This window comes from Salminus brasiliensis, chromosome 17 (genome assembly GCF_030463535.1).
Source record: "Salminus brasiliensis chromosome 17, fSalBra1.hap2, whole genome shotgun sequence".
Classification (NCBI taxonomy): Eukaryota; Metazoa; Chordata; class Actinopteri; order Characiformes; family Bryconidae; genus Salminus; species Salminus brasiliensis.
The window spans coordinates 24,258,704-24,272,851 of NC_132894.1; the positions used below are offsets into that span (position 1 = coordinate 24,258,704).

Below are 14,148 nucleotides of genomic sequence, written 5' to 3' on the forward strand. Positions count from 1 at the left end.
AAAGCGAATTACACTCCCCAACTGTAGGGGGAGCCCAGAAAGAAAAAAAGGAGTTCTTCCATAATGCTGCTTTAAACTGATTAGTGTGATAATTTCTAAAAGTCACCAGCTCACAAGAATGCTAATTATCTTATTTTGTAGTCAAACAGAACCCTTAGAAAACTAGAGTTATTCCTGTCATTTTTGTTATACTGTTGAACTATAAACAGAGTCATTATAAGGAGGAGACTGGTAATATATATATGTGAGTGTTTATAATGCTCAACATGGCATCTGTTTATGGATAGATAACGTCTCGCCATTCAATAAAACAAGCCAAGTTATTCCACAAGTAAAGGAATGAAGATTTTGTGGCACTAGTGGGGAAAGCTCCTCATCACTGTAGAATTCTGCACAGGCACCATAGCTCGAATAAAAAATCAGTCTTGTTTTTTATTGGGCCAAACACTACAAACTATTCTATACGTTTTTGTCAGATTTCATCAGCGATTTAAAATATGTGTTTGCAACGATAATTGGACCTTAAGGTTTTTTTTAACTCTCCCCCTTTATAAGAGATAGTAGCCAGTTCTCATGTGACTAAAAACAACTACCTGAGTGAACAGACTTGCCTGTAAAGTTAACAGTAAAAATTTTTTTGTCTTGATTTTAGTCTTCATTCATTGCTAAGCTGAGCTTGTGCAAAAGTACTGTTTTTCTAAACCTGTTGATGGAGGGAGTCTACTCAATCACAAAAAAGGAAGAAAAGAGAACAAGAAGAAATAAAGAACCCAGAGAAAGGTGTTAGTAAAAACATACAGACATTATCTGGTGTCTGCAGATATCTAAAACTTCGAGAGCGGGGCTGTCACTATAGATTACAGCATCTTGTTAACTTGTAACAGACATTGAAGTGACATTCTCCACTTTAAGTCTTGGAGTTTTGCAGCAAATGCACATTTCACTGAAATGTGTCCCCAGATTAACAATATGAGATCTGATGAGATTTGACTATCCTGTGTATAGAGCTCATTAACACAATTTCCACATTTACCTAATTTACATGTAATTATCAGTTTTTCATCAAGGCAGTCTGGCTCCAGGAGGAAAGGGTTTCTCAAAGAGGTGGAACAAATCTGATTGATGCCCATTACCGTCCATTATATAAAAATCAAACCACATGGGAATGCAATACTGCAAGTTTTAGTTAATCACCTAATAATAAATAAGCACAAGAGCATTTCTGCCTGTCTGACATTATTGGAACATGGACAGCGTTTACACTTCTGTTAAATGTGGTCAAGATGCATCTCTGACCACCTATAATGTGGTTTGAGTGTTTTTAATGCAAGGTGCTCTGTTAGCAGGAAGCTGAGCTGACTAGCATAGACCTAGGGAAACAAAACCGGTAACTTTATAAACACTTCTACTTCACATATCCATTTTTTTTATGAAAACGTACCTGTTATTTAATATACACATAGTTCAAAGTTCTAATAGCCCCACCTTGGGAATAATCTCCAGTTAAATGTGTCTTTATAATGATCTGCAGGTACCATATCATTCAAATGGTGCCATAACATTAAGAACTTTAATAGATTTTTTTTATCAACAACGTTTATTAAGACAAGTGGACACACTGCCAGCACAATAAATGGGACATGAGGTTCATAAGAGGAGCTTTTCTAGATTTTATTCAAGCTTCTCAACAAAAGGTGAAGGACATAAGAAATGATTAAGACAAAGTAAAAGAGACTGAGGAAGTGGGGAGCTTACACTGATGGAATTTTTTTTATTATTATTATTATTTTACAGAAAGCAAAATAACTCAAAGTTCTGTACAACAGATGGGATTTCAGAGCTGGTGCTCCATCCCCACTGAGGATGGTGTGATGGAAGAAAGCAGTGGCAGAAAGCAGGAAAAAGACAAATGCTGAACAGCAGAGTGAGGTGCCAGCTCCAGGGGCACAGATGAGATGTAAACAATTTATCTATGTAGATGAGAGAGGAAAAAAGAGAATGTGATTGAGGAGGAAAAAAACAGCAAAGCAGGGTAAAAAGGCACTATGCAGTGGTTAGGATAAGATGCATCTGCAGGCAGCTACTGTGTACGGATTAGTGTCAAACTGTTTTATTTAATGTCAAATATATACATAACATCAACCAATATTATTCAGAATTGTTAGTATGTTTCTTGCAATGCACATGCTGACCAGAACAACAATTTTATACTGACACTTAATGTGAGTTTGAGAAGGAAATTAACTGAGACAGATGCTAGACTGTTATATGGGCATTAGACAGAATATTAGAATCTGAGTAGAACGACCTAAGTATACACACATAAAAGGTGGTGATATTTACATGGAGGTCATGTCATTGAGAGCATGGTCCAGCTCCTCACTGATGGCTTTGTACTTGAGTTTCTGGGCATACAACTCATCTACAGTAGCCAATCAGGACACAAAGCACAATAGATAGATGGATGGATGGACGGATGGATAAATGAAGAGAACAAAAAAAGGTTTGTGTGAAAAGACAAAAATAAACAGAAGAAAGTTGAAACCGAAATGAATTGGAAAAATAAGCAGCCATTAGAACCTATGCTTTTGTTCTATTTCTTGACACTTATTTGGGAGCCTCTACAATATCCAATGAGCTAATTAAATAATACACCAGGAACATATTGAAAGTATGATGATAGGGTAATGACAGCATGAGGCAACACTGCCTTACTCGAAAAAAGCATTACAAGTGGGTGAGATGTGGAAAAGTACATACCCTCAAGATCATCAATAGTCTTCTCAAGCTTGGCAACTGATCTCTCAGCGAACTCAGCACGAGTCTCAGCCTGTGCAACAGAGACAGTGAGTGTCTGGCAGTAAGTGTCCTGCGTGCACAATTAGACTTAACATACATTCAGTGTTGGCCAAGAAGGCCCACACAGAGTTTAGTGCTGTTGCCATATCTTGCTTAAACATCAGCTGTGTGCAAGTAATTCAAAGGGGACACAATGAAAAGAAACAGTGTTATTGTCTCTTGTGCATAAAATATATGAAACTCAAGACTAGTGCACCACCATTACTGTCTATAATGACATTCCACAATCACATCATAAAGAAAACGCACCTCTTTCAGCTTGTCTGTCAGGACTTTAATCTCCTCTTCATACTTGTCCTCCTTCTGAGAGTACTGTGGACACGGACAAAGAAAGGTGTCAACAGGCTGTATACTGAGGTTACTATAAAACATCCAAACACTCACATATCCATGTATATGGATATTCACATTGTTCAAACACACTGAACAAACAAAAGCACACAGCCTAACCTTTTCAGCCTGGGCCTCCAGAGACTTCAGGAGGTTGGTCACTGTCTTCAGCTCCTCCTCCAGCTCAGAGCACTTACTGTGGTAGAGATGGGTGGAAAAGAGAAAAGATGCCTTTGATTCTGAATGTCACAATGCGAGTTACAAGCTCAATTTCCGATTAAAGCTTCTGCCATGTTACAGTCATATCAAAATCAGTACTTAATTTAATATTTTCGTTTTGTTCATACCATTTAACATCAGCTGCTCTTTACATTGTGTAAACATGTCATGGTGAATGGACCAATTAAATGATCCAAAATTACTGTTAATACAGTTTTACTGCATTGTGTACAAAAATACATTACATGTACAATGTCTTTGCTCTTCAACAAATTGGCCCACTTTTTAGTTTATGAAAGTGTTCTCATGCTTTCACACCTAGGGACAAATTTAGCATGGCCATATCACCTACCAAATGCTTGTGTGGGAGATGGGAGGAAACAGGCCCTTGCGAACATGGGGAGTACACACCAAATACCTCATAAATTTTGATCGGAGTGCAGATTGAACCCACAACCCCAGGCCTCTGTGGCGCCACTGTGCCACTCCAACTAGATTACATCTGGGTTTTTTTTTGTGCTGCAACTATACTAAAAGTAAACTTATAGGTATGCTGTTAGTTAACTAGTTAATTATACTTTTTTCAAGTTTATTGTAATAGTAACAAATATTGTATTGGATGCCAAAATAAAAAAACATAACTTAAACTGACACAAGTGCAAAACAAAACACCATAAATACAAATTCTTTAGAGGAGGTAAATATATTGATATTATAATTTGTGTTATGCAGCCTCTCTGAAATCCGTCCTTCTCCAAACTACAAGCCAAGTATACTAAAAGTTTATGTACACAGTAAGAATACTTTTGTTTTTTAAGTATATATAGAGCAAAATATTAAAAACAGGCACAGGCCAAACATAGTTAGCCTTTTTCTGTATATTTGGCAGTACAAGTCAAGTATTTAACCTACTGAACTATACTGCTTAATAAACTCTTATTAACTCTAATTATTACTCCTAATAATGCTCTCCCACTTATTATATCAATATAATAATTTCAAACAATTTTCTGTTTTATAATTATGCTCCAAAAACAACCTTACCCCTCATTAAGCTCAGCACGCTCCTCTGTACGCTCCAGCTCACCCTCAACAATGACCAGCTTACGTGCTACCTGCACACACACAAACACAATGCACAGGAGCAAGTGAGTTACACCTTCTGAAACAGGAGTAATGTAAAAGGAACAGGGCTAAAAAAAAACAATGTGGTAGGGAAAATGAGCTCACCTCCTCATACTTGCGGTCGGCCTCCTCAGCAATGTGCTTGGCCTCCTTCAACTGGATCTCCTGCAGCTCCATCTTCTCCTCATCCTTGAGGGCTCTGTTCTCAATGACCTTCATGCCTCTGAGAGACAACGAAACATACAACAATGCCATCTCCTTGTTCCATGCCATGTGAAATGTAAATCACTGGACGTAGCTTAAATCTCTATACAACACACACCTCTCACTCTCATCAGCGGCCTTCTCAGCCTCCTCCAGCTTCTGCAGGGCAGTGGCCAGACGCTCCTGGGCACGATCCAACTCTTCCTCAACCAGCTGGATACGTCTGTTCAGGGAAGCCACATCGCCCTCAGCCTAGACACAGAACATCCAGAATCAGCTCAATCATTCTCATATTTTCTCGCTCCCACACATTTACACAACTCACTAGAACATACCACTTACTGAGCTTGGGTTAAGACAGGATTTTTTTGTTTTTGTTAAATGGGCAAGACATCTCCAAATTGTATTTTTCTCTTCTCAAAATTTGTCCACAGTTTATCAGTACATAGATTACATACAGTAGGAATGTAGTTTTATGTTGTACTGCCATTTTCACTATACTACCTAATAAACCCTGGGGAATGCTGGTACTGTTTTTGCATTTTATAGGCAACATAGTCTAAAATACGCTAATATCCAAGGTGAAACTTTTGTAAACATCTATAGGGAGCTTGCTACCGATATTCGCAGGTACTCTATGAACGGATTTGTTACAATATGTATTACTTTTAACACGACCTGCATGAATTCCCTGTCTTTCACTGTCATTACCATGAATCTGTGAATGAATCAGTATAGTATTCTGTACTATTTTCTCAAGTATACCACACTCGACAGCCAGAATACTAATGGACTTAACAACATTGGCTCGGGCTTAACTGATTCTCTCGCCGCCCGCTTAACGATGAGCTCCTCTTAAAGTCTGGCGGTCCTGCTCTGTTTCGTCCGTGAGCTCTTGTAAAGATTTTCTTTTCTTTTTAACTGCCTCAAGATACGTCGCTCCAGCCATTCCCGGACGTAGTCTGACTCAGTCGGATTTAAGGCGAATGGCTCGACAAATCTATCAACCAGCGCCTTATAAGGTGCACAAAACGCCGGATGTTATTGTTTCTCACCCATATTCCGGTGCTCGTGACTAAAAGATGCGACCGTTGACCAGCAAGAGCCCAGGGATTGGTCATAAAACAGGTGTAGACATAAGTAATGACTATTTCCTGACGTTCTTTTGAATGACGATTGAACACCTATAAGCTATTTTCGATTAAAATATTGTATTCACTTTAAACATAACACTTTAAAGGTAGATATTATAGCTGCAAATATTAATTTAATGGAATTAACTTAATGGAACTGTCTTTAATGGAACTGCTGATTAAGGACAGACGTTTTCTTCTTGATATGAGAATATACGCACAGTGGTACAATAGGTTATTTCTGAAAACCAATGTGTGCATACAGAACAGAAAACGCAGATCAGACCCAATTCACTAGTTGCCAGCGCCCTCTACTGGGTAAGTCTACATGTTATGCATGTAGTGTAGTAGTCAGGCTTAGATTCACAGTTCACCACCGCTTTTGCATTACTGAAATAGTAAAACTAGCATTTTATATTTTACTCGTATTGGTTTGTGTTGTGAACATGTAAATTAAATAGAAAACTGATTAATTATGCACATGCACATCACCAACTGAAATTGTTTGAGTGGTTATGAAATGGTTATGAATTAAGTTATGCAACCCTCTGAATAATGCGCTGAAGTAGTCTAAAGTATGTCACTGTATCCAGGGAAAGAGAGGTGAAATTCTACACGGACACACATTTAAAGCTCATGGCTTATAGGGGCCACGGTGGACCCCATGAAGACCCAATACCTTATAAAGCACTGTGCTAAATTTAACACTAACAGAACTGCACATATAGCAGGATAGTTTTTCTTGGCGCATCTACTAATCATAGACTGCAAAAAGTACAACAAATCTTCTTCTTCTTTTTTTTTTTTACTGAATAATGAATTTGAAAGTGCTGGGTTAAAACCTTTTTCTAGTCCACCACAATCTGCATCCACACTAGGAACACATACATTATCTAGAATTTAAGATTATTTAATTTTTAAAAGTTTACATTTCATTTTAGATTATTAGTGACTGACTTACATTTTTGGATGATCAAATAGTAAGTTAACAGAGCAACAACTATTTTTACATTGTTAAAATTATAACAATGTTAAAAAGTTTGTTTAATACTTTTGACAGTTAAAATAAACCATTATTAAATGTGTCAGAGTACACAAATTTTAAATATGTATATATATATATATATATATATATATATATATATATATAAATGTTATATATATATAATCATTTAAGGATTCACAATGTCATCATAACACACTGTAATCTAAACTATTGTTTTAGTTAGTTTTGTTTTAAACAGTACAAGATAAACTACTTGTTGCCACAAGAAGTAAAATACTTGAACCAACAAAATATTTTTACACTGTAGGAGTTTGATGTGGGTGATTTTCATCCTCAAAACTACACAAAACAAAAATCGGTTATTATATTAAAAAGCAAAGTATTCACACTGGGACAGTGAAAATGGCAGAGGTGTGTTTTGGTGGGGAGTATACTGAAAACCTCTGTATGTAAACGGCGATCATGGATTCAGATCAAAGTGTCTGTGCACAAATGCCTTCACTTACATCTGTGGCTTTCTTCTCAGCCAATTCCAGTTTCTCTTGAGCATCCTTCAGAGCCTCGGAGTATTTGTCCAACTCGTCCTCAGTTGCCTTCAGTTTTTTCTGCAGTGCGACCAGGTCGTCTTCCAGCTGAGGCGTGCGTTCACCAAGGATGCATAAACAGAAATGAAAAAACACATGACGCTGAAAAAGCGTTCGCTCATACAGTGTGAAGCTTACTTTAACAGGCTATAGATCAATACATATCTTCACACCATTATTAAACAATGCATGCAATGACATCATACTTTCTATCGATGACGCATGGGGGCGTCCAGTTAGTTTGTCGCGTTGTGCGAGATATTAGCCTGTATGCTGCGGAATAGAAAACTCTGCTTTAACTTTCAGCTATGAAATTCAGCAAAGGCTTGCGAGGGTGTCCATTATAGAACATTAAATAAATCCCAACACAAACATATGCTACAGTCCAAGTTAGATTATATTTCGCGTGTAGGTTATAGATGCTATTTTGAACAATGCGTACTCAGTAACTTAAAAATGTAAGTTACTCAGTAACTTTAAACGCTGTCTGAGAGAAAGCCCAGTTAATGCCGACCTGCTTGCTTCTGTCTTCTGCTGCCTTCTTATCTCCCTCAGCCTGCTCCGCTCTGTCCAAGGCATTCTCCTTGTCGAGCTTGAGCATCTGCATCTTCTTCTTAATGGCATCCATGGCTAGTTATTGTTCAGGTGGCCGCTCTGAATGAGACAGGGGAGTTAAATTGGTTGGAGAGAGGCAAGGAGGCTATGTGTGCCGAGCTGAACGCTGAGCTGGAGTGCGAGCCCACTCTCGCCCGGGAGCTGTCAAATATGTGCCTTCGCACAGGGCTACCAAGTTCCTGCAGGACACCCAATACTTTTTTGGGCACGGCTCCTGTACGTTCCTGATTTTTTTTAAAGACGCGTTTAGCGATTCGCTGCGCCGAAACATTTGACAGTTCATATGGCTATATATGGAATGTACCGGCAAGGAGCACCCCCTCACCCCAAAACGCTCTGCTCCGATTACTACCCTACAACCCCTCCCTCCAAACCTGCAGGACCACTACGGAGGAAGAACGAAAGCTATGCATGGAGAAATACAGTGCAAAATTCACACACAATGAATATACTATTAAGTGAAAGTATGGGCAGGGGTGACATCAAAATTCGATTCAAACAGAAAGAGAAGGATGAAGCCATAAACGAAAATGAAAAGCTATGTACGTTTAAACGGACACCATTTTGGTCTTACAATGTTTTTTATTTATTTATTTTTAAATTAAGGTGCTAGACAATAGATGACCAACCATCCTAGAAAATTTAAAAAAAAATAGCTCTGGGATGATATTATATGGGTTTATGTTTGTATGTTCTGCTGTGTTTCACTACTTCAGATATGATTCTGTTTACTCGGTCAGTGTGGTCTTCAGTATAAAACTCTGATCAGCTGCCAGCTAGTGATTATAACCAGCAGTTATCTCTGTCAGATGTGTTACATGCTAATTATATCGCACAAGAAGCGGTAAAGAAGTGGAGCCGTGACAGAAAGGTTTGTAAGTAAGCCCCTTGAGTATTGTTCACAACTTGAAAAGCATTAGATATGACTGCTGCTTCGCAGCTGTGTCACCACTCTCGTCGGGTTCGCGCCAGGCCTCCATAAACGCATTAGCTTCAGCTGGGCGCCAGATCACACAGAGCGCTACCCTCTTTGGTCAGGCTGTTTACCCCACCAACAACAGGCCAGGCATGCAGCACTCTACAGGGTAAAAAAACGGTTAAATGCACACAAGCTGTAGCTTTATTGCGCACACAGCCGTACGATGATTTACGAAATCATGCGTTCATTTTAAAACATTGCTATTAATTAGCAGCGTGGCCTATTACCACCGATGACGTATTGAAGCTCAGGAACTCAGTAGCGCTTTTCCGTCTTTCTAACCACATTGTCTAATATTAACTAAAATGGCATCTGTAAGCAGGGAAAGAGCTATTAGGAAGTGCTTTTAAATTATAGCTCGTGTACGATGAGGTTCTTAAGTTACTTGCAGTTATTTTTGGTCTCACCCTCCTTACAGCAACACCTGCCTTTCTGAACTACAGTACTTGCCCCTTCCCTGTTTCGTAATGCAGTTTATGGATCTGCTGGAGTCTATAGAGCAGCTAGATATAGCGATCAGTTGCTATTGGTTTAAAAAACCTGAGCGGTTATAATAGAATAAATAATAAATGTACTAAATAAATGTACTATTATTATTACAATATTATTTCAGTTCTGCATGTTCAAAATAACGTACTATTTTAAAATCGAATCATGATGAACTACTAGATGTCTTTTATTGCTTTAGTGCTGAGTGCACATAGCAGTCTTTAGTCATATTACAATTTGCCTAGGTGCCTCTACGCAGTCCATGTGGACACTCAGCTTGCAAAATCTTAACAGGACATCTTGCCAACCCTGGAGAAGCCCCTCACCACTCTGCTTATGTCTGGCACTTTGACCTGATAAATGCCATTGGGCAAAGCTCATCTTTCTTTAAATGCTAGAAATGCTTTAATCATTATTGCTGACATACTTTGGGTTTATGTTGACAATCTAGCAATTTGACAACACTTTGTGACCCATGCTCTGGTCACAGTATTTGTGAGTGAATTGAGAATGAAAATTTGAGTGTTTTTGAATGACTAAATTAACTCATAAACACAACTCTCAATCATCTTAAGGTGTGTTTGAATCTATCTTTACTTCTCTCTCTGCTTGTCTGATGGTGCTCAGAGACAAAACAACAAAAAAACTGACAGCTTCTTTAGTCACAAGGCTAGGCCAAATAACATATTCATTTAACTGATTAAACAAACAGTGCTGGAGGAGATGTCAGTAGCAGAGATCTCCGCTACATTTTTAAAAGATGTCGTCCTCAGGAAGCCCAAATTAGCACCCTCCTCTCTCTGCCTGCTCCACCTGATATAGCTGGACAGCTTTCTGCTGACTAAGGCATACTGGCCTCTGCCAAAAAGAGAATCTTAAAGGGGCAGGTCACTGAGGCACTAACTAGATACTGCCTTTTTCAGCTGATCTTGCACCAACTTGTAGGCTGTTGCTTCTTAAGTCTTAAATTCCAGGAAGAAATTGAGTCTGGATCACTTGGACAACTTGGCAAGCATACCAAACTGTGTACTAGAGCTTAATAATTATGAAAATTCTCTTCATAAATCAACATCAGTAGATTTAATATGGCTCCAAAAGTGTTCAAATACTGTTAACATTCATTTCGGAATGACAGGACTGTCAGTTGTCAAATGAATTGTTAAATGTTGTTCTTATTAGACACAGTTTACTAGGGCAAATGTTGTTGTGGCTCACTAAAATCATGGTGGTAAAAGTCCATTTTATCCTGTATTGCTAAAAAGAACTACAGACAGAGACCTTGTAGAGATAGAAATGACCACCTAAATGAATGGGTTAGTATAGAGCATTCAAGTTAAATGCCTAGGTTATCATTTCCATACCAAAAAATGCACTCATTTTCCCAACACAGAACAGCATCAAATGTTTGAGCACTGCAGATAGATTTTTAAATGCTTCACAACTGCAATTATAAGACAACCTTAGCGTCAGCTCGCCAAGTTTTGCCCAAAATGCTGTAGAAAAATGGAAAAATACACATATGGTTTCTTTCCTTTTTTTTGTGCAATTAGGACTTGTTTGCGGGCTCCCTTTGGCACTGTGCAGTCATTTTTGATACAACGTGGGAATTAGAAAGTGGCCAGGCTTTCCATAAATCGGCTCTGCTTCAGCCACTACATTTTCATAATGCTAACGATTTTGCGTTTGAGCTTTTTTTTTTTTTTTTGCACAGAGTAATGGACATTTGTAAATATTTAAATGAAAGTCAGCCATGCAACAAAAAAGGTAATGGCAGCTCATTGCCAGCTCATCCCAGGTGTTCCTTGTGACTCCCTTGTTAGTGTCTGTATAAGTACCCCTTTGTTTCAGTCGTCCCTTGTGTGGTCTAGTGCGTGTGCAACTTGTACATGTCTGTGGTGGTGTGTATGTTTTGTGGTTTGTTGACTTGGCCAGTTTATTCTTGTGATGTTTATTTCGTAGTTTGAGTGATTATGTTTGCTTGTCTGGTTTGTTCTGTTTCTGTATGTTTATGGTTTCATATTGAAGTGTTTGGTTTGTAGCATGTCTGTTCTGTTTTTCTTTATTAAATAGCCTGTGCGTACACCCGCCTGTGTCTCCAGTGACAGACAGTAATATAATACTAACAATAATAAAGGAAGAATATCTATTAAGCAATGAAAATTCTACTAATAATAAAATAGGCAGGCAGAGGGGCACAGCTGTGTGATCAAGATGGGCTCCCAAATAGTGTTTTATTTAACTTTGTAATTTTCCAACCTTTCCCAAACTATGGGCCTCCTTCATGAAACCTTCATAATACCAGACTCCGCTTTCATGCTACGTGGGCTGACATCATACTAACCGCACCACAGCATCGCTCAAAACAAAGGCTGGTGTACTGTGTGTTCTTAAACAACAGATGAGAGCTGCAGCCTCTTCTACCTTTCTCAAGATATAATTTACGCAACATGTTTTGTGGTCGGAAGAGACCAAAATAGATTGCGTTATGTTTGGAGAAAGGAAAACACTGCACTCCAGTGTTAAACCTTACCCATCTGTGAAACACAGTGGTGGTATTATCGTGTTATGAGCCTTGTTTGCTGCATCTAGACCAGGACAGCTTGCCATCATTAATGGAACAATTAATTCTGAATTACACCAGCACATCCTAAAGGAAATGTCTGGACATGAACTGAATCTTAAGACAATATAACTGATTATGGCTGTATATGTTCCTCAAAGTGATGTTAAGATTATGCTAATATCACTAGCAAATTCAATTAGCAAGCAGCAACCTCGTCAGAGTGTCTGCAGTTATCATTCTGGGGGATGACCAGACCTCACAACAGTGCTCTCCAAGCTCCATCAGCATGGCTCCTGCCTGACATAAAGGGAAAACACTCTGGATTAAGTTTACATGAACATCACCAGCTCTCTGCCTTCATTTGTTAAGAGTGACCACACACTGGCACTTGCTGAAACAAGTTAAAGCAATGGTGAGGACTGTGTGTGTGTGTGTGGTCTGAATGAGCAGAGTCAGTATTACAGGACTGCTTTCAGTGTGCTGGCCAGGGTGTGTTTAAAACTGCAGCCACAAGTGACTTTTTGATGTGAATGCTTGAATTCCTTCTGAGTTGGTTCAGTCATTGACTATGAGAGTCAGATGCAATCTCACTGGCAATGCATGCTGAACTTCGACCTAGTGGGAACTAACAGCCATGTCAGAATGTTGTTTATTGACTTCAGCTCTACCTTTTACACAATCATATCATCCAGACTGGTATCATGGACGTTCTCACATGCAAACTATAGTCTGTTTGTATGGGTGACCACAGCACAGGATGCCCACAAGGTATCCTGTACTGTCGTCACCCATGCTCTACACACTGTACACCCACAACTGCATTGCAAAACACAGCTGCAACATCAATGATGAGGAGAGTCTGTACAGGGAGGAAGTAAGTGGTGCGTGCACAAACTTCTGGAAGGATGAAGAGAGTCAATCTACCACAACAGCTCCACAGTAACTTCTACAGGTCTACTGCAGAAAGCATTGTATGGCAGCGACTTAGCGCTGCGGAGTACAAGGTCCTGCAGAGGGTGGTGAAAACTGCCTAGTACATTACTGCACCTGCCCTTTCAAAACATATTAAACCTGCTTATTTACTTGTTGAGGAAAATTACCCAATATTACAGTCATGTGGGTGGCAAACATGTGAACTTTAGCAAATAATGTGGAGGTAAAATATGTGTAAGGTGTTTTCGATCAATTAGATGACATCAAGTCTGAGTGGGTGACCTGTTAAAGTCTTTATTAAAGTCTGATCTTCATAAGATATTTGTGGAAGTGTATCATTGAACAAACAAAATATTTCTGAGGACCTCAGAAGGAACTATTAGGAGGTCCACCATCAAGAGAACACTGAACAACAATGTGCATAGCAAGGAGAAAGCCACTGCTTTTGAAAAAGAACATTGATGCCCATCTGCAGGTTGCAGCCCATCTGCTAACAGAAGGCTACTGGAAATGTTTTGTGGACGGAGGAGACCAAAATGGGATGTGTTATGTTTGGAGAAAGGAAAACACTGCACTCCAGCACTGTTAAACCTTACCCACTTGTAAAACACAGTGACGGTAGTATCGTGGTATAAGCCTCGTTTACTGCATCTGGACCAGGACAGCTTACCATCATTAATGGAACAAATTCTAAATTACACTAGCACATCCTAAAGGAAATGTTAAGACAAGAATCTGGACGTGAACTGAATCTTAAGACATAGGTCATGCAGCAAGAAAACGACATTAAGTACACAAGCCGTTCTACCAAAAAATCTTTAAATAAAAATCAAGTTAATGTTAATAAATATACTATTATACTACATACTATTTAGAAAATACTAAAGGTTCACCAACTTTCAAACACTGCTGTATAAGGCCACTGTGTACAAGCGACAGCAAACACTGAAGACTGTTTAAGAGGTTTTGCCAGCAATAAAGAAGCAAAAGGCATGCCTTTTTAAATTATTATGATTATCATGGTTTATTTTAAACTAATATTGTTTTCCTGCAGCCAGTTAAACTGTTTACATAAGTCACTTCACTGTAGTACTCCTGTTAAACCACTC

The 14,148-nt window shown here is 38.8% G+C and overlaps 1 protein-coding gene across 2 annotated transcripts; it reads right to left on the minus strand.

Moving 5' to 3' along the window:
* Positions 1–1,724: 1,724 nt before the first annotated feature.
* On the minus strand, positions 1,725–8,098 carry tpma (alpha-tropomyosin). Of its 2 annotated transcripts, XM_072661043.1 has the most exons (9): positions 7,975–8,098; positions 7,383–7,508; positions 4,856–4,989; positions 4,639–4,756; positions 4,453–4,523; positions 3,310–3,385; positions 3,109–3,171; positions 2,761–2,830; positions 1,725–2,422 (listed from the first exon to the last, which is right to left on the minus strand). In XM_072661043.1, exons 1-9 carry the CDS (start codon positions 8,086–8,088, stop codon positions 2,340–2,342), a joined length of 855 nt encoding a protein of 284 aa, XP_072517144.1. In that variant the 5' UTR covers positions 8,089–8,098; the 3' UTR covers positions 1,725–2,339. The 2 variants fall into 2 exon arrangements, with proteins under 2 accessions (XP_072517144.1, XP_072517143.1); XM_072661042.1 differs by lacking the exon at positions 1,725–2,422 and having other exon boundaries at positions 2,478–2,830.
* Between the last annotated feature and the right edge of the window lie 6,050 nt (positions 8,099–14,148).

Excerpts from the sequence above, each read along its gene's own strand:
- tpma (XM_072661042.1), bottom strand. The coding sequence starts at position 8,088 with ATGGATGCCATTAAGAAGAAGATGCAGATGCTCAAGCTCGACAAGGAG. Across the intron at positions 4,524-4,638 it reads CCGACCGCAAGTATGAGGAG|GTAGCACGTAAGCTGGTCAT; the intron begins GTGAGCTCATTT and ends GTGTGTGTGCAG. Across the intron at positions 3,386-4,452 it reads CGTGCTGAGCTTAATGAGGG|TAAGTGCTCTGAGCTGGAGG; the intron begins GTAAGGTTGTTT and ends TCTCTACCACAG.